The sequence below is a fragment of the Procambarus clarkii genome, chromosome 41 (assembly GCF_040958095.1).
Source record: "Procambarus clarkii isolate CNS0578487 chromosome 41, FALCON_Pclarkii_2.0, whole genome shotgun sequence".
Lineage (NCBI taxonomy): Eukaryota > Metazoa > Arthropoda > Malacostraca > Decapoda > Cambaridae > Procambarus > Procambarus clarkii.
The window spans coordinates 11,519,654-11,539,910 of record NC_091190.1 but is presented as its reverse complement, the minus strand read 5'-3'; the positions used below and the strand labels follow the sequence as shown (position 1 = coordinate 11,539,910).

General features: G+C 43.7%; 1 protein-coding gene across 3 annotated transcripts in view; it reads left to right on the top strand.

Annotated features, from left to right (window-relative positions):
- Positions 1 to 20,257, top strand: part of LOC123761060 (palmitoyltransferase ZDHHC22) — a 75,669-nt gene that overhangs the window by 34,494 nt on the left and 20,918 nt on the right. For all 3 annotated transcript variants that reach the window (XM_069339341.1, XM_045746944.2, XM_045746943.2), the window contains 2 exons: positions 4,452 to 4,575; positions 19,858 to 19,989. In XM_069339341.1, the coding sequence (XP_069195442.1) occupies positions 4,452 to 4,575; positions 19,858 to 19,989 (256 nt within the window). The remainder of the gene's footprint in view (positions 1 to 4,451; positions 4,576 to 19,857; positions 19,990 to 20,257) is intronic.

Below are 20,257 nucleotides of genomic sequence, written 5' to 3'. Positions count from 1 at the left end.
GCACAGCAACCAACGATCCCGTACAAGACGGGATGGAACCCGGAACACACATTCAATGGTCCACCGAACCTAGACAGGGGTTTTCAGGGCCCGTAGGTTGACTGCTACGGGAAGCCCGGGCAAGGTGTTGCTAAACCGGTTAAGAAACCCCAAAATAACAAGAGGGTAGAGGATAGCACTGAAAACCCCTGAGACATGTACAATCACGGGGGCATAGCAGAGGGCTGCCAAACACTACCAGTGGAACTATAGCCACACTGGGCAGATCCCCACCAGGCAATTGAAAATAAAAACAAAAGAAAAACCCAGCAAAAGCACACCATCTCCAGAGGCAACAGGAACTGGCCGCCGCTTAGGTGGCAGGCTGTGCAACACCTTGACGCCCTAACCAGCACAATACCAATCCCTACCCAGGGCCAAACAAGGGCCCCAAGCCCCAGCTGGCCCTGGCCAGGGTGAGGCAAATGCCGAGCAGCAAGAACCTCTACGGGAATGGTTCCCGAACGCCCCAGGGAAGATAACCCTGTTACGCAAGGGCAGTACTCGCAGGGCGCTTAGGGAAGTCAGCCACTAAGCGCATGCAGCCCCGGCACTGATGAAGTACTCCTGGCCACCACACAACACAACACACGGCAGTGAACGCCACACAAGGCAAACACCGCCTAGGAAACCGAGGCCAGAGAAGCGTCTATCCCGGTTGACTTTAGCTTACGAACTGAAGCTTGGCAGCTGGCGCGGTAGGTCTGGGGCTCCCCCCTCCCCCTCTTGGGGCAGGGAGGGCTGCGCAGACGATCGGCGTGGCAGTAAAGTGTGATGTTTGCTTGTTTCCTTGGGATTGTAGGGAGTTTCTACCTCTCTGTTCGGTTTTTGTTTTAGTTTTTTACCATGTGGGGTTTGTTTTGTCATGCCTACCTTTCTGGGTGCCTGACCCCGGTCGATGGCAGATAAGGAAAACCCCAACCACAAGAGGGTTTTCTAGTGCCATTGCTCCCTGAAACCTCTCTGAAGGGGCCAGGTTTTGGCACTGGTCCCTGGTAGGTCTGAACTCCTTAGTTAATGTCCTGGTCTAATATAACATACATTAGCCCGATAAGCTCCAGGGAGCCGTAGGGGCTCCCCACAGAAAACTACTCTGTTCAGGGTTTTGTAATGTCAGTAGTTGGCCAAGAGGGACCCTATATAAGCCTACTGTCCCTGACAGTGGAAAATAACATAACATAGAAAATTACATATAACAGGTGGTGAGAGACCTAGATCTGTGGAGTGGAGATTGTATTAGTTGGTTACAACTACACAACTGAAAATGGTGCATGTTGCCAGAAGAACATAATGTTTACATCAGCTTCAACAGTAAATAATTACTGTATATTGAAAAGTTCGTTGCTACGCCGATGCGGTATGTCCACCTGCTCTGACTGTGAGAAGATACTAACCTAAGGTCAGTATAATCTTGCATTAGGGAGCAACTGAGTGTACTGCTCAGAGAAGTGTTTTTCATATATACTGTACTAAAAGCTAGATTCCTCTTATTAATTTAATAATATTTACTCATAGATGGGATATACAGTACTGTAATATTACAGTTTTAGTGTTTTGTTAAATTTTCTGTATATATGCCTATCATGATGTGGTCCGGTTGTCAATCAAACTTCTTTTGATGCACTGAAATGCTGTTTCCTGCAACCATTTTTCCACCCAGGCATGAATACTTCCACTGCATCTCATTTCCTTGTGAACTATGTATTTATTCAATGAGATTGCACTGAAGTTAGACATTTGTCGTCAAGCTCATAGTAATCTGCTGCGTGGCTTAATGTGCACATGAAATGATGATTCACAGTAAGGTGAACTCTTCTTGTCATGTCTCGCTCATTAAATGTGCATTTCTGTGAAGAGCCCCTCCAGCTCCTCAAAGCTTACCAGGCTGATATGTATGTATTATACCGTGACATCAGTCAATTCGATGAAGTTCTAGCCTACCGGGGACCACGCACCAAAACCTGGCCACCCTCAGAGAGGCACGAGGAGCAATGGTCTATAGAAACCAATGAACCCCCCGCGATTCAGTGTCTGAACCGCGGGGGTTCGATGCAGTCCTCAGCTCTTTGGGGCTGGATGTTTCAGGTGACTCGTCTGCTGGATTCTCGGGGTTTGGCTCTCTGGGTGGTTCATATCCATTGAATGCCCAACATCCTGGTGGACGGCCTGTCCCGGTTCATTCCCCTGTCCACGGAATGGACAGTCGACGCCAACTCCTTCAGTTGGCTCTGCTGGACATACGGGCATTTGGCGGTGGACCTCTTCATGTCGGCGTGGTCAAGGCATCTCACAGTATATGTGGCGCCCTTCCCCGACTGCGAGGCCATCAGGGTTGGTCAAGGATTGGTCAAGGTGGGGTTACCTGTACCTTCTTCCCACGGTCCAGCTGTTGCTTTGGGTTCTGGCTCGGTTGGAGACTTACCAGGTTAGAGTAGTCCTGTTGGCACCTTGGTGGCTAGCCCAGCCTTGGTTTCAGGTGCTGCTTGCTTGGTGTCCGAACCCAGGGAGCTTTCCGCAGCTCCACAGTCCAATACGTAGCTGGTTCGATCTTTTCCTCCAATCTTCGCATCTGGTCTTTCTGATGCGGGTTTAATGCCACTTGTATGGTAATCAGGTGGCTTCGTTGGTGGTGTTCCACCTGCGTGTTTCGTCTCGGCAGTAGTATGAAATTTCCTGGCGGACTTTTCATCACTTTTTGTCTCTTCGTAGGTTATCTTCGATTTCTAATTGGGTAGTTTTGTCCTTTCTCTCATGGCTGTTTCAGGATTGTCATCTTATGCTGAATACTGTCGTCTTGTATCGTGCAACGTTGGCAGAGCTGCTTCAGCTTACGTTCAGGGGAGATGTCACTTCTGCTCCGTTCTGCAAGTTTTCTTGTGCTTTGTTTCACCTCTGGCCTGCTCATGCAACGCCTGAGCCATCCTGGTCGTTGGACCGGGTGTTCTCTTTTCTCTCTTTTCTTCAGTTTGTGGTGGCCCCTTCGGTTCAGGATTGTTTTTCTAAGGCTCATTTTCTTGTTGGCCTCTGGGATTGGGTTGGGGATCTTCATTCTCTCCTCCGGCACAGGGGTTTCTGCTCCTTTGGTCCTGGTGGTCAGTTTGTTCGTTTGCAGCCGTCTCCTTCTTTTCTGGCAAAGAATGAGACTGCAGGTTTCCTGATGGGGTCCTTGGGTTGTTGATGCTTGGTTGGTTTGGCCGGTGGTGCACCATGTCTTGTGTCCAGTTACAGCTCGCCATCGTTACTTGCACGCCACTGCCTCGGTGGCTGGGGACGCACTTTGGATAGACCCAGTTTCCCTTCTTCCCTGTTCCAGGGTGCAGGTCTACCAGGTCGTCCGTAGGGTTATTCGGTCCAGCCAGCCTGCGGTCTATCGTCATGCCTACGACGTTCGCAATTTCGCGGCTTTAGCTGCTGTTTTAGGTAACGTATCCTGGGCTGACATTCGGGCATAGGGTTTTAGGTGGTTGAACAGGGTCCTGGCCTGACATTCAGGTACAGGGATTTTGGAGGTTGGACAGGGACCTGGCCACCTTATTAATGTTCCTGGCACTACTCGGGCGTGTCTAGCCTTGGGTCGCAGGTTGCAGCCCGTTCTCAACTTCGAATTGAGGCGCGACCACCTCCTGGGTAAGTCCCTGTTTTTCTTGTCTTTGATTAAGTAGCTCTGGGGAGCTGGAGGAGCTCTCCACAGAAAACCGCGGTTGAGTGTAATGAAACGCCATTTTCTGGGTGAGTCCCGGAGGCTTCCCAGCAAACCCTTCCTCCCACCGGTCGGCAGTTTTTTGCGTTTTTAACATGCAGCTTCTGAACTGGGGTTGGATAGCCGGAGCTGGGGGGGACTGGTGCTCCCCCCTTCCCCCTCCCCCCTTTCCCCTCCCAGGGAGGGATGAACTTCACAGACAGAGCCATGGCGGCGATGGTGATGTCATGCTTGTTTGTATGTTTTTGGTTTGAGAAGTTCTGCTTGCTAGTTCGGCTTTTGGTCGCAATTTTTAACCAGCTGTAGTTTGTTTTAGGATGCCTACCTTTATGGGTGCCTAAACCAGTAGATGGCAGACATAGAATGCTTCCAACCACATGGGGGTTTCTATATGCCATTGCTCCTCGTGCCTCTCTGAGGAGGCCAGGTTCTGGCTTGTGATCCCCCGGTAGGCTAGAACTCCATCGAGTTGACTGATGCCACAGTCTAATACACACATATCAGCCCGATAAGCTCTAGGAAGCCTCCGGAACTCACCCAGAAAATGGTGTTTCATTACATTCAATGCTTTTTTTTATTGTTGGATGTTGCAATGTGCTTATTAGTGCACATGTTATGGTGTATCTGAGCAGCCAAGACCCAGCACTGAACTTGATTTTTCTTTGCTGATTGTTCCTCATTTATTTTACTTAACATTGGGTTATCTTTCCAGATGTATTTATGCATCAAGATTGCTCCATGGTTACTACTCAGGGACTTACTTGCGAGCTTTTTGGTCATCAGAATTCCTGTATTATTTCTATCCTGTCACACTTGTCATGTGGTTATTAGGGAAGGTAAGATATCTAAATCCTATCATTATTATTTTGTTTTTCTGTGGGGAGTACCGTCGGCTCCTTGAAGCTATCGTACTGATCAAGTGCCATACTAATTGAGTGTCATCAGTTGCAGAGTTTAGTGTAAGCCTACTGAGGACCATGAGCCAGAATCTGGCCTCCTCAGAGAGGCAAAGGGAGCAATGGCTCATGAACACTACATTTAGAGTATGTCATCTTGCCATCAACTAGGGAAGGCACCCAGAAAGGTAGGGGAATCAAAACAGACTACTGCCTGGTTGAAAAATGTGACCTACGTCCTCATAAGCACAAAAGAACTCCCCAGAAAACTCCACCCCCCCCTCCCCCTAGGAGTGTGTGTGTTGGCTGGTAGGGCACACTGCGGCTTGCGCAACCTGCTTTTCAGCTATTGACGGCGGGCCGATGTTTCTCTCTGACTGCTTGTTTGCTGTTGTGGAGTTTCGGGGGTTTTATTGTGCTTTTGCTTTTCCTTTTTTTGCCTTTTTTGTTATAGAAGTTCTGCTTTTCACCTGATTAGGCTTTACCTAGGGTGTGGTGGTGGTGGTCCTCCTCAGTTGACCCTGAGGCTTTTCTCCGGCTGCTTGCAGTCAAATTGCCTGCATTGACAGGATTTACCAGCTTAGCTGGCTCCTGTGTTTGGTTCTTTCCCGGCTTGCCAGGTTTGGGTTCTTGGTTTTCTGGCTTACCTTGCCAGTTGGCATTTTCAAGATCTCGCGTTGTCACTTCTCACGAGTCTCGCATCGGAACCACAGTGTCTCCGATCTCCTGGCGAGCTCGCTAGCATATGGAAGTTTTCTGTACGGCAGACGTTTCATCTGGTTCCTTGCCGGCTTGGGTTCCAGCATGGAACATTCATGGATTGCGTGCTCTCTTCTCTTCTCCTTGGTTTCTTGTGGCCCCTTAGGTTCTGGATTGTTTTCCGATGCTCTTTTCTTGTTGCCGTTGTCCTCTGGGGGTCGGGTCAGGGTGCTTCATGCCCTCCTCCGGCCCCTGGGTTCGGCTATTTTGGTTCTTCTGATAGGTTTGTTCGCTTGCAGCTGTCTCCTTCTTTTCTTGGTGAAGACAGGCACGACTGCTTTCCAGAGGGGCCCTTGGGTTGATGCTTGGTTGGTCTGGCCGGGGGTGCATTGTGTGTTGTGTTCGGTTGCGGCACTTCACCGTGCTCGGCGTGCCACAGCTGCCGTGACCAGGGTCATGCTTTGGGTCGTTATGGGTTCCCTTCTTCCCTGTTCTAGTGTGCGGTTCTCTTGAGTTGTCCGCGGGGTGGTTCAATCCTGCCAGCCTGCTGTCTGTCCCCGTGCCCATGTCGTTCATAGGTTGGCTCTGCGTTCCTTCGTTGTTGTTCCTGGGCCTTGTCGGGCCTGTGTGGCCTTGGGTTGGTAGTTGCAGTTTTGTCTCCGCTTCGCGTTGGGGAATGTGCGACTTCCGCCTCTCGGGTTAGGTCCCTCTTGTTTTCGTCTTTGGGTAGGTAGCTCCAGGGAGCCGGTGGGGCTTCCCCCAGAAAACCAGCATTGAATGTAATTAAACGTCATTTTCTGGGCGAGTTCCAGAGGCTCCCCGGCAACCCTCCCTCCTCCCGGTCAGAAGTTTTTGCGTGTTTTTGATATCTAGCCTCAGAACTGGGGTGTGGATGGCTGGCCCGGGGGTCTTGGGCTCTCCCTTCCACCTCCCGGGGAGGGGGGAGCTGCGCAAACGGCGGCGACGTGTGATGTTATACCGTTTGCTCCTTTCTGTTTGGGGAGTTCTATTCACTTGTTCAGCTTTTTGTAGCAATTTTCACCAGAATAGGGATTTGTTTTGGAACGCTTACCTTTCTGGGTGCTTACCCGGTCAATGGCAGACATAGAATGCTTCTAACCACATGGGGTTTCTATAGGCCATTGCTCCTCATGCCTCTGTGAGGGGGGCCAGGTTCTGGCTAGTGGTCCCCGGTAGGCCCACAGAACTCCATACACATGACTGATGCCAAAGTTTGACATTAGCATATCAGCCTGGATAGCTCCGGGGAGCCTCCGGGACTCACCCAGAAAATGGCGTTTCATTACATTCAACGCTGTTTTTTTATTATTATTATTATTATTATTATTATTATTATTATTATTATTATTATTATTATTATTATTATTATTATTATTTTCTACCACAGATGTGACCACACATTTACAATGCTAACTAGTATGTATAAATTTTCCTCTGTCCTTCCTGGACATGTGAGAGATCTGTTAAACATATTGTTCAGGTATTTATTGAACAGTCAACCACAGAAGATGATTGTAGTGCTCTTAACATGCTAATCTAACCTACATACATAAATACATTGATACACAGAATTACGTCTGCCCTGCTTAAAGGGTTTGAAATGTCTGTTATATAGTGTCATTAATGTGCATTCTCAAAGGTGAATGTATGTATGTATACACACATATATACACACACACACACACACACACACACACACACACACACACACACACACACACACACACACACACACACACACACACACACACACATATACAGTGGCACCTCGATTAACAAGCTGCTCTATCTACGAGCATTTCGAGTAACGAGCGAGCCACTCGCAGCAAATTTGTCTCTATTGACGAGCTTTACATCTATTAACGAGCAAAGCGCACATGGTGCTTCCTAGCATCTCGCGGGTTCTCGCAAATTCTCGGACGCCTCCGATGCCAGTGTTGTTGTTGTTGTAAAGAAGCTGCCTGCTAAAGACAGTGTTGGGAAGGGGAAGAAAGCGACAATCGCCATGGAAAGTGAAGAAGGAAATCATAGCAAAGCACGAGCGTGGTGTCCGTGTGACTGATCTCGTCAGGGAGTATGGCAGGTCCTCATACCTGTCCTTTATGGGTATGATGGGAGCATGGCAGGTCCTTTAAGATGCTTGAGGTGGCTAAAGGAGTTACCAAGGTTACCAAGAAACATCCAAAAATCCTAGAAGAGGTTGAAAAGCTACTGCTGGTCTGGATGAATGAAAGGCAATTACATGGCGATAGTGTCTCTGAAGCTCTTGTTTGTGCTAAGGCCAAGAAGTTGTATGTGGACCTTGTCAGGAAGACACCAGGTGTGTCGTCTGAAGAGGAGGAGATATTTAAGGCAAGCCATGGATGGTTTGAGAAATTTAGGAAGTGAAGTGGTATCCACAGTGTTGTGCGACATGGGGAGGCTGACAGCTCTGATAAAGCTGCTGCCGAGAAATTTGTACCAGAGTTCCAGGAATTTGTTGCTAGAGAGGAGTTCTTGCCCCAACAAGTTTTTAATTGTGACAAAACTGGCCTTTTTTGGAAGAAAATGACGGAGGACCTACGTCACACAGGAGGAACAATCTTTGCCTGGCCACAAACCGTTGAAGGATCGGCTTACTCTCGTGCTCTGCGCCAATGCAAGTGGCGATTGCAAAGTCAAGCCGCTGCTAGTCTACCACTCAGAAAATCCACGCGTATTCAAGGCATTTAACCACCGTGCTGCTCGGAGTTTATTGAGAAATTCCCCCGGTGTGCATGAAATGAAGTGTTCCCAAAAAATTCATTTTCTTCGTAAAATGATAAATTCCCTTCCCTGAACATGTCTATGTAAAAATAAGTACCAAATTCCACTTACTTTGGCTGTAGGGACGTGGACAAGATGCGCTGTGAAGTCATCAGGGCCTGGTCGCCCGTGTGCGTGACTCGCCCAGACATGGTCGCTCGGGCCATTCAAGCACCGGGTGTTGCCACAAATATATTTTCAATTATTTGTTTTATGTATTTCCAATGCTGTTTTATTTGTTTTTTTATTGTATATGATGCATATTTGTGTCCTTTACAATATGTATACAGTAGAACGTTCATAATGTTCCATGGAACTGTGATACATGTGTCAGTAATGTGTCCACAATAAATGTTTATTGTCGCAATATTACCTGTTAAAAATTCCCAAAAATTACAATACGTACAGTTTCACACACTATTTACACAGTAACACACTGTATTACACACTCAGTACTTTGGAAGTGAGTAATAATCAACGAAGTAGCCCATGGTACACAGCGCGACTTCGCTCTCAGTGCACCAGGTACAGATAAATTTTCGCTTTCTGTTTCTTCATTCTGTGTGCTTGCAAATAATGCACTCACGTACACCCTTGGCTTTAGAACTTGTAGGTTGTATGTAACCAAGCTTGTAAAGCATAAGGTAGTATTGAAAAGATTATAGGAAAAGATCAATTTGTAAGGTAGTCTTGAAAAGATCGCTTTGTATGGTCCCTCACAGGAAGAGATTCAGCTAGCCTCAAGAGTGTAATTACCTAAGTGTAGTTACAGGATGAGAGCTATGCTCGTGGTGTTCCATCTTCCCAGCACTCTTTGTCATATAACGCTTTGAAACTACTGACGGTCTTGGCCTCCACCACCTTCTCCCCTAACTTGTTCCAACCGTCTACCACTCTGTTTGCGAAAGTGAATTTTCTTATATTTCTTCGGCATCTGTGTTTAGCTAGTTTATATCTATGACCTTTTTCTTAATGTTCCAGGTCTCAAGAAATCTTCCCTATCGATTTTATCAATTCCTGTTACTATTTTGTATGTAGTGATCATATCACCTCTTTTTCTTCTGTCTTCTAGTTTTGGCATATTTAATGCCTCTAACCTCTCCTCGTAGCTCTTGCCCTTCAGTTCTGGGAGCCACTTAGTGGCATGTCTTTGCGCCTTTTCCAGTTTGTTGATGTGCTTCTTAAGATATGGGCACCACACAACTGCTGCATATTCTAGCTTTGGCCTAACAAAAGTCGTGAACAATTTCTTTAGTATAACGCCATCCATGTATTTAAAAGCAATTCTGAAGTTAGAAAGCGTGGCATAGGCTCCTCGCACGATATTCTTTATGTGGTCCTCAGGTGATAGTTTTCTATCTAGAACCACCCCTAGATCTCTTTCTTTATCAGAATTCTTTAAAGATTTCTCACATAATATATAGGTTGTGTGGGGTCTATGTTCTCCTATTCCACATTCCATAACATGGCATTTATTAACATTAAATTCCATTTGCCAAGTGGCGCTCCATGTACTTATTTTGTCCAGGCCTTCTTGAAGGGCATGACAATCATCTAAGTTTCTTATCCTTCCTATTATCTTAGCATCATCAGCAAACATGTTCATATACAGTACAACCTTGATTCAACGTACCCCGATTCAACGAATCTCCGGCTAGTTCGCACACTTTTCAGGCCGGATTTACTCACCCGGTTTGACGAACAATGGTTCGCCGAAGCGGGGGATGTTCGGATTTGCTTACGACGTCGAGACAGAGTTCACAGACTGGTGGAAAACTTTCACATTCTATCACAGGTTACAATTATTAATTCCTTCATATGACAAGTTCGATCACACAAGTGGACCACACAAGTGGACCGCACATGTGGTCCACAAGTGGTCCACAAGCGGTCCACAAGCTTACGATGTTGGGACAGAGTTCACAGTGGTAGAAAAACTTTACCGTACCATCACAGATTACAATTAATAATTCCTTCATATGACAAGTTGGATCACACAAATGGACCACAAAAATGGACCACACAAGTGGACCACAAGTGGTCCACAAGCTTACAATGTTGGGACAGAGTTCACAGACTGGTGTAAAACTGTTTCATTCTATCACAGATTACAATTAATAATTCCTTCATAAGACAAGTTGGATCACACAAGTGGACCACACAACAAGTGAATCATATGAACCAAACACCAGCCAGAATGGTCCACAAGAAGTGACGCATATTAACCAAACACCAGCCAGAGTCGTCCACACAAGTGAACGACTGAGTTTCAATGATTTTCGTTCACCGATTTGTGGCACACGTATCTTTGTAAATTAATTTAAAAGCTGAAGTGTGAATAGCTAGCTAATATGTTGAAATCTTCTTATATACATTTTCTGTGATGAAACAAGACGAGTGAGGGTGGACAGATAAGGGAATACTGTACAGTAAATCTCGCTTTACAGTGAGGTTTCACTCACTTTCGTCTGTGTTGTCATAGTTCAGTGACCCATGGCTTTGAACGTTTCACATTAATAAATCATTTCTAAAACTGGTATTTTAATAACTCTTTATTATCCTAATTAAACTAAACTAAATAAAACCAAAAATATACTGTAATAAGATAGATATCTTCTATTTGAGAAATTATTCACGTTATTGGCAGCACAACTCCAGCACGAGTGGACAGGTCTAGTCCCTGTCCATACAACACCATGCTTGTTGTGTTCGATTTTGTCACCACAGTTCAGCGATCTACGGCTTCGAAATAATAAAATTAATAAATTAGTTCCAAAGTAAGTATTTTTTATAGCTCTTATTATCATAATAATGTTGCTAAACTAAATATGTAACCCAAAAATATATAATTTGATGTAAATTGAATATTTGAGAGAAATATATGTTACTGGAAATCGAACACAACACCAGGCAGTGTTTTGTTCGATTTCGTTGCCACAGTTTAGTGACCTACGGCTTCGAAATAATAAAATTAATAAATCAGTTCCAAAATAAGTATTTTTTATAGCTCTTATTATCGTAATAATGTTGCTAAACTAAATATATAACCCAAAAATATATAATTTGATCTAAATCAAATTGTTAAGGGAAATTTATGTTACTGGAATCAGGCTTAAACACCAGCCTACTGAAGGGTGTACGTATAGACTTAGTCTGCATTCGTACAGTATGCACCCAGTACTCTTAGCTTTGTCTGCGATTGACGTACAGTATTTATCCTCCGGTGGAAGAATAATCGTGGAATTGACCATTTTTTTACTACAGCTCTTTGGTTATAAAACAAAATGTCTCAGGGGCTTACTAATAGTGCCTTATTAATGCCAAAAATGAAGCAATATTTTGCAAGAACTAGTAGCAGAAAATCAGCCAGCACGAGAACAGCCGTACCCAACACGAGAATAGCTGTACCCAGCACAAGAACAGCCGTACCCAGCACGAGAACAGCCGTACCCAGCACGAGAATAGCCATACCCAGCAAGAGAACAGCCGTACCAAGCACGAGAATAGCCAAACCCAGCACGAGAACAGCCGCACCCAGCACGAGAACAGCCGTACCCAGCACGAGCACAGTTGTACCCAGCACTGGTACAACAGCCGTATCCAGCACAAGCACAGTTGTACCCAGCACTGGTACAACAGCAGCCAGCACCAACTCAGAAGCAGCTGAACCCATAGCAGCAGCGAGCACCAGCAAAGCTGATGCACACATCTAAAAACATCATGTGAAGCGTGAACAGTTAGAACAAGTGTTAAATTTAAGTGTGAACACAGTGTTAAAATTAAAGTTGTAGTAATTTTAGTGTACAATAGTTTTCATTAACTGTATTGTAGTACTCAACATACAGCAGAACTACTTTTAATCAACACACTGCTAACGGCATAATGCACTGCAGTACGTATTTAATGTAGAGCATTCACAACTTCACGAAACTTCAAGATGGACATAACTTCAACAATAAGGTAAATTTATGAATTACAGTATTTTTTAGTAGAGAAGTAATATACAGGTATAGGTAAGAGTATGTAATATGATAATGCATTTTTATTGTGTACAAGAAAAAAAAGACACTGACACAAACGCCTCCTGAAGGTCACCTCTTGCAACGAATCCAACGCTCCAACGAACTGGGGTTGGTCCCATATAGTACGTTGAATCGAGGTTGTACTGTAATTCTGTATGCCAACTGGTAGATCATTTATGTAGACAATAAACATCACTGGTGCAAGAACTGAACCCTGTGGTACTCCACTTGTGACATTTCTCCAGTCCGATACATTGCCTCTGATCACAGCCCTCATTTTTCTATTAGTCAGAAAATTTTTCATCCATGTTAGAAGCGTACCTGTCACTCCTCCAATATTTTCCAGTTTCCAGAACAACCTCTTATGTGGAACACTATCAAAAGCCTTTTTTAGGTCCAGATAGATGCAGTCAACCCAACCATCTCTTTCCTGTAATATCTCTGTTGCTCGATCATAGAAACTGAGTAAATTCGATACACAGGATCTTCCAGATCGAAAACCGTACTGTCTGTCTGATATTATATCATTTCTCTCCAGGTGTTCTACCCATTTAGTTTTAATTATTTTTTTCCAATATTTTGACTATTACACTTGTCAATGATACCGGTCTATAATTAAGGGGGTCTTCCCTGCTTCCACTTTTGTAGATTGGAACTATGTTAGCCTTTTTCCACACATCAGCTACAACTCCTGTATACAGGGATGCCTGAAAAATCAGTTGAAGAGGAATGCTGAGCTTAGGTGCACATTCTCTCAGAACCCATGGTGAAACTCCATCTGGACCAACTGCTTTGTTCTTATTTAGCTCCTTGAGCATTTTTTCCACTTCGTCTCTGGACACCTCTATGTGCTCTATGTTGTTCTTTGGAATTCTTATTGTATCTGGTTCCCTGAAGATTTCATTTTGTACAAACACACTTTGGAACTTTTCGTTTAATGTTTCACACATTTCCTTTTCATTTTCCGTGAAATTATTTCCCATTTTCAACCTCTGAATATTATCCTTTACCTGCAATTTGTTGTTTATGAATTTATAGAACAGACCTGGTTCTGTTTTGCATTTGTCTGCAATCCCTTTTTCAAAATTTCTTTCTGCCTCTCTCCTCACTGCCGTGTAGTTGTTTCTCGCATCTTTGTATCGCTGGTATGTTTGTGGGTTCGGCCTCTTTCTGTATTGATTCCATTTTTGTGTCTTTTGGTCTCTGGCCCTCTCGCACTTTCTGTTGAACCAATCCTGTTTCCTAGTTCTGCTTTTCTGTTTTGGTATAAATTTTTTTGTGCCTTTATCATATATTTCACAAAACCTGACATACATCTCATTCACTTTCTTGCCTAGCAACAAGTCTGTCCAATTATACTCACTAAAAAATTTTCTAAGGTTGCCATAATGTCCTCTCCTAAAGTCAGGTTTTTCATTTGCATCGACCGTCATATTTTCTTCCAGATTATAACGCATTGCATACTTTATTCCCAAAAAGACATAGTCACTTTTACCCAAGGGAGGAAGGTACTGAATGTCAAATATTTCTTCCTCCTTCCTGGTAAATATCAAATCTAGCATGGAGGGGACGTCCCCTTCCCTCATCTTCGTAGCTTGTTTAACACTTTCGCGCTATCCGGACGCACCCCTGCGTCCTGTTTCGCCTACCGCTAACGCATGGTGGACATAAAGTTATGTCCTCTTTTAAAATATTTGTATAAAATTCAATTTTTATCCGATTTACTTTGGGTTTGTTTCAAACTGCGCGCCATGAGGCTCTCTTTCTCACCACTAGGCTGCATGGTACAATAAGTTCATGAAAGGTGTGGACCACTTCGATCAAATGGTATTATGTCCCAAACGGGTTGCAGGTGGGTGACTTTAGCCGTTTATACTGGTAATGCTTCCCCCATATGTATTATATGCATATGTCTGTTTAGGGAATTTTATTCCGATCAATGTAAAACCAAAAATAACTGTGTGCAACAAGTATAAACTTGACAAACATAACAAAAGTAAAAACATTTCGTGTGTGTTTGACACTCACTGATATGTTCCAGCGTTTTTATATTTGGCGCTATTCTATCTTACGCTTTGTTGATCTTTTTTACCTATGGGCTCATAGAACATTCTATTGCGAACACATTGACACAAAAATGAATGACGTACATAGAAAATTAATGTCATGAGAGTGAAATAAGTATAAACTTTCAAAGCGCCGTGCGTCGTCCCGTCACCGATACCGGGTAACAATTTCACCACTTCCCACACTCTTGCGGGCGGGCCGCAATCATTATTCTACGCTTATATTCATATCACCGTGTTGGGAATTTCATTGCGAGTCCATTGATACCAAAATTAACGCTGTAGGACAAGTGTGGAGGTGATAACAATCCCAAGAGTAAAAACATTTTGTTGCTGTTGGGCGCTCACGGCGAGTCATCTTCGTAGTTATTTATTTGGTGCTGGTATCCCTATACGTTTCGTGACTTTTTTACTGATGTTCTTCTAGAGAATTTTATTGCGAACACGTTGGTACCAAAATGAAATACGTAGCTCGAGAACTAAGGTAAGGAAAGTAAAAAGAGTATACACATTTTTGTTTTTACGCTTATGCAGCAAAAACGACCCGCGCACATACCGCTTTTTTTTTTTACCATCCCAGGGGGCGCGAAAGTGTTAACATGTTGATACAAGAATGTTTCCAGGATGAGGTCTACAAATTTACAGGTCCAGAAATCTTCTGTTTTAGCTTCACATGCTTCCCAGTCTATGGATTTCAAGTTGAAGTCGCCGACTATCAACAGTCGTGAACTATCGTTATCCGCTCTCGCTATGATCTCTCTCATTATTGTTATAAGACCTTCTCGTTTACTATCTAGCTCCTCCTTTGACCATGTGCTGCTTAACGGTGGACTATATGCATTTATGATCATTAGTTTATCATCCTCATGGCAGATCTCTAGTGCTATTATGTCAACTTCTTGTGGATTGGCAGTCACTATTTCGTTCACCTTTAGGTGTTCTTTCACCAGCACAGCAACGCCACTGCCTTTTCTGATTTTTCTGTCCCGTCTCCAAATTGAGTAGCCCCTTGGGAATATGACCTCATTTAAAATAGCATCTTCAAGTTTTGTCTCCGTGAGTGCAACAATTTCTGATTACTTTCTTTCAATTTACTAATTATTTCTACATGAGAGGTCACAATAGTATCTAATTTTACGACCTTGTTGTATAGACTGGTTATCTCAATGCTTTCTTCACTGAATCCAGCAAAATCAAGCTCTGTTTTGTATTTCCTCTTGCAGGCGGCCATCTTGAATGTTGTTCTCTGCACTGTAAACACTAGGGGTAACTTTTTCTCATCTACTATTTCACTTCCCTTGGCACATTCCTGTTATCTCACCTATTTTTCAAAAGCACTATACCTTTATGTTCTCTGGGACACCACTCACTATCATCATCCTGTACTACAATACTTAGGATTATTGAAATATGCTGGAGCTCCTCTTGTCTGCCTCTTGGGAAAGAACTTGGGATAGGAAAGAACTTGGGATAGGTGTCCGTCAGTTGAGAAGAGATTCAGGTATTCTTGAAAATATCTATGGAAAACACCACCATGGAAGCCGCTAACACTGTTCATCTATGCTATTTGTATCAGATGCATCATCATTGAACGCAGAAAACGATTCATCTAAGTATCATCTAAATAAATAGCATAGGATTGCAAGGGTGATGCTCAGAGCTACAACTGGATACGCTCGCTGTATCGTCCTCATAGGTGCTGTATCACTTGCATCCAACCTTTGTGTTAGGTCCTTATTGCGCCTGGCTTCCCCAATATTATGACCCTTATGTTCTTCAAACAATAAGGTTTGAATTTCACCGACAGAGCATTATCTTTCAACACCGCGTCGGACAGGTGTTTGGGAGCCAGAGGCGCGTGCGCCACCCACAGTTACTCACTCGGTACTAACCCAGCCAGCAGCCCTAGGGCATTCTGGGATTTTTTCCAAGATGGCTGCCTCTCACTGGAGGTCCCAAGAGTCCATTTCGTACACAACCAACCTCGTACACATTTAGAATTGGTTATGAAAACTCGGTTGGCGCAGTTAAGTGGTTAAAGTGTACAAGGCGCGACTGAATGTGATGTGGAAGTCCAATAAGAAATCCTGGGTCACGCAGATATTCTTCACTGAATGGGTCAATGATGTTTTTGGCCCTTCAGTGAGGAAATATCTTGAAGAGAAGCAGTTGCCACTCAAGGTCTTGCTTGTGCTCGATAATGCTCCTGCACATCCTCCACAGATGCAAGAGAAATTGTTTCCCGAAAATCAGTTTATCACCATCAAGTTTCTTCCTCCCAATACCACTCCACCACTCTAACCTATGGACCAGAAAGTCATTGCAAACTTTAAGAAGCTTTACATGAAGGCCTTGTTGGAGAGGTGTGTGGATGTGATAGACAATACAGAACTGACCCTCAAAGAATTCTGGAAGAACCACTTCAATATCCTGGGTGCCTTACGTTTGATCGATAAGGCCTGGGAAGGAGTGACACGGAGGACCCTTACCTCTGCATGGCGTAACCTGTGGCCTGAAAGTGTCCCTGAGCGAGACTTTGAAGGTTTCGGTCCTGCACTTGCATCTGTAATCTGCATCTGTGGAAGACCCGGAAGAGCATCTAGTGGATGATATTGTTGCTCTGGGGCAAACTTTGGGTCTGGAGTTGGATGCTGCTGATGTGCAGGAGTTAGTGGAGGAGCACAGTGAGGAACTGACCACTGAGAAACTCCTGGAACTTCAGAAGGAGCTTAATCAAGAGGAGGCACAAGAGCTCTCATCAGGGGAGGAGGAGGTAGGGGAGGATGCCGCTGCCTCTTCAATTGAGATCAGGGAAGTGTTGGGAATGTTTGAAAAGGTGACCGCATTCTTAGAAAAACATCACCCCTGATAAAGCAGTGACAACCCGATGTGTGAACAGGTTTAATGACAATTTGCTGTCTCGTTTTAGGAACATCCTAAAACAAAGACAAAGGCAATTGTCAATAGACTCGTTCTTTGCAAAAGTAGAGAAGAAAAGAGCCAGTGATAGTGAACCACAACCCAGTCCCAGTGGGGTGAAATTTCCAAGAGAGAGCCTGCCTGACTCAGAGGAGGATTCTCCTTCCACACCATAACCCCTCTCCTCCTTCCCACCTCCCCATCATCTCCCTCAAGCCAGCAATGACTCTTCATAAGGTAAAGTAAACATGAAAACAGTACAACAAAACGTTTATAATTACATGTGCAGTATTATATTTACATTAACCCTTAAGTTGCACAACACATCATATAATGGGTTGAGTGACTTGCTATAAAATGCGCATCCCATCATATGATGTATTGGAGTACTACGCAAGATTTAAACAGCCCGCGGATACACGGGGTTCACCTCGCCTTCATCAGGGCTCTTGTAAACAGTTGCCATTTAAAAAAAAAATTGTGGGCCAAATTCCCGGGTGTGAGGGGCCTCAGTATTGAGTGAGCCACGAAGCCTGACGCACGCAGCATGAGTTCACAGCACTGCTGTTCAGCTTGTGACCACAACATTGCCTAAAAATGCCATAATATACATGTTCATGCTATTATTTAGCGATGATATTATTACAGAAAACCCCTGACTGTGATAAAAATGACCAGGATTCTAATAATAGCAGTATTGTTGTGATAATTAGCACTGTAGTGGGAAGAGTAATCTTGATGGGGAGAGAGGTAGCATTGTCTGCTGACTCTGTGTGACCCTCTTTTGCTGCCTGGACTCACTATACCAGCTTAGTTGTTCGCTATGGTAAACAAAACATGCAGATACTTATATATATAACGTCTGTATATAAAAGCAAAAACAGTATGGTGGGAGAAGAATGGTGGCGAGTCAGGTGAGGGGAGGGAGGGAGGGAGTGACAGCCAGTGGCAGGCTGCCACTCCCTACAGAGTATATAGGGTAATAACACCACAAACAGTATTGTTGGGGGTGAAATTTTAGTGCGTCTGACCTTGAATGTGTGAGGGAAGCAGCCGCCAGCTGACTGTGTGTAGCGACGTCTCTTAGTGCCTGAACTAACTATATCAACTTAGTTGTACAGTTGTGGTGAACAAAATGTGTAGATACTTATATATAATGTCTATAGTGAATAAAAGCAAAAGCAGTATTGTGGGAGGAGAATGTGAGTGAGTCAGGTGAAGTGAGGGAGGGGAGGAAGTAGCAGCCAGTGACAGGCTGCCATTGGCTGCCACTGCCACTCAGTATGCCAACTTAGTGGTTCGTTATGGTGAACACGAATGTAGATAGGTATATACAATGTGTGTATATAATGTAACAACAGCAAAATCAGTTTGATCGTAGACTATAATATACATGTTACAAATATGAACCCCATAATTTTGAGCATAGTGATGTTCCGCACATTGAACTATATAAATTCCACAAATTACAGACTTTTGAATAATATTACAGCAAAATATCAGAGAACATATGAATGAGAAACATCAAAATAATTGTGAAACATTATATTCATGGCAACTACCGGCCCACGGGGTGGCGGGGCCTAGTGACCTTGAGCGCTCCATCCCTCGGCACCCATAATTTGCTCAACTTCCCAGTTCCATCGCAGCTAAAGTATGACACATACAATATTTTTTTATAGATTCCCGTGATCAGAGACTGCATTTTAACAATATAAGAAGAGGAAATAATTTTTTGGAAAGAATTTATTTTCAGAACACCACACTATTTGTCATATTTTAATGCAGAGCAGTGCAGTGATTAATCTCTCCCAGAGTCTCCTCATGAGAGAAGAAAAACGTTAATGGGGAAACCAAGGTATCTGTAAGAATCGCAGCTCTCAAGTGCACGCCAATCTATATGATAATTGAGTGGTGGAATACCACGTGAAATTAGAGCACGAGTTTTCTATACAGAGATAAGGAGTCCACATTCCTCAGCTCTAGTAGCAAAAGCATTGAGCAGAACTTGCATTTTAGGCAGCCTGTAAACATGTATCAGCATAACAAATGACCGTATCTATATTATTAGTTGGAAAATCTGTAATATGTTTATGCATTAGAACAAGGGGCTGAGGATCCCTCCTTGTGGAGTTGCCAGTTCAAAATGTTTACTCTGTGCTTTTAATACCATTAAACAAAACATGTGCTGTTTGATTAGACAAATAGGCCTTTATCAATTTCAGTAATTTTCCTTGTATTCCTAGCTCAGCAAACTGTTCTAGTATGATTTCTCTGTTTGCTGTATCAAAAGCTGTTGCTAGGTCGATGAAGACTGCTTGAGGGGAGGGTTCAATATGAGCAAAGTATTCAGCAAAACAGTGTTGTGTACTGAGCCAGGTATAAATCCAAAGAGTTGGGGTGACAGGTGCCCCTGTATGCGAAACATGAGTCAGTTAAGGACAATGCGTTCAAGCACTTTACAAACACACAATGTTAGAGATATTGGTCTATAATTATCTGAGTGTGGTTTGGAGATAGGAACAAGAACACTGTTTGTCCAAGCATCAGGTAATACTCCTTCACTTAAACTACTCCTGTAAAACACTAAAAGTGGATTTAACATACAGTACAGTATATACAATGTACTTTTGATTAACTTTTTATGAAACCAAGGAATTATTACAAAATTAGCAATGCTTTAGTCTTGATTTCTTTCTTTTTTTTATCAGGCACAGTTAGCTGAGGTGGGCTGGGTGACGTTGCTGTATGTATCCTCAGCTACAGTTGCGTTTACTGGATTTTGTGTAGTACAACAGCTGGTGTATGTTCTCAGAGGCCAGACAGCTTATGAATATAACAAAGTAAGTAGATTTGGCAGGACCCAGTGCATGCATGTAATTTTGAGAGCCTTAAGTTTATGATAGAAGAATAACGTGAGGGATTATGTAGAGTTGGTTGAATACAATATATCAATGCAGTACATATTGACAGGTGCATTTTTAAGTTACATATGGGCTTATATTTTGATCCTGATTCAAGGGGTCACATATATGATCGCCCATGCTAAGACACAGTCAGTTGTGCACATTTCCTATCACTTGTTATCTTTGTTCACCTAGCAGTAAATAA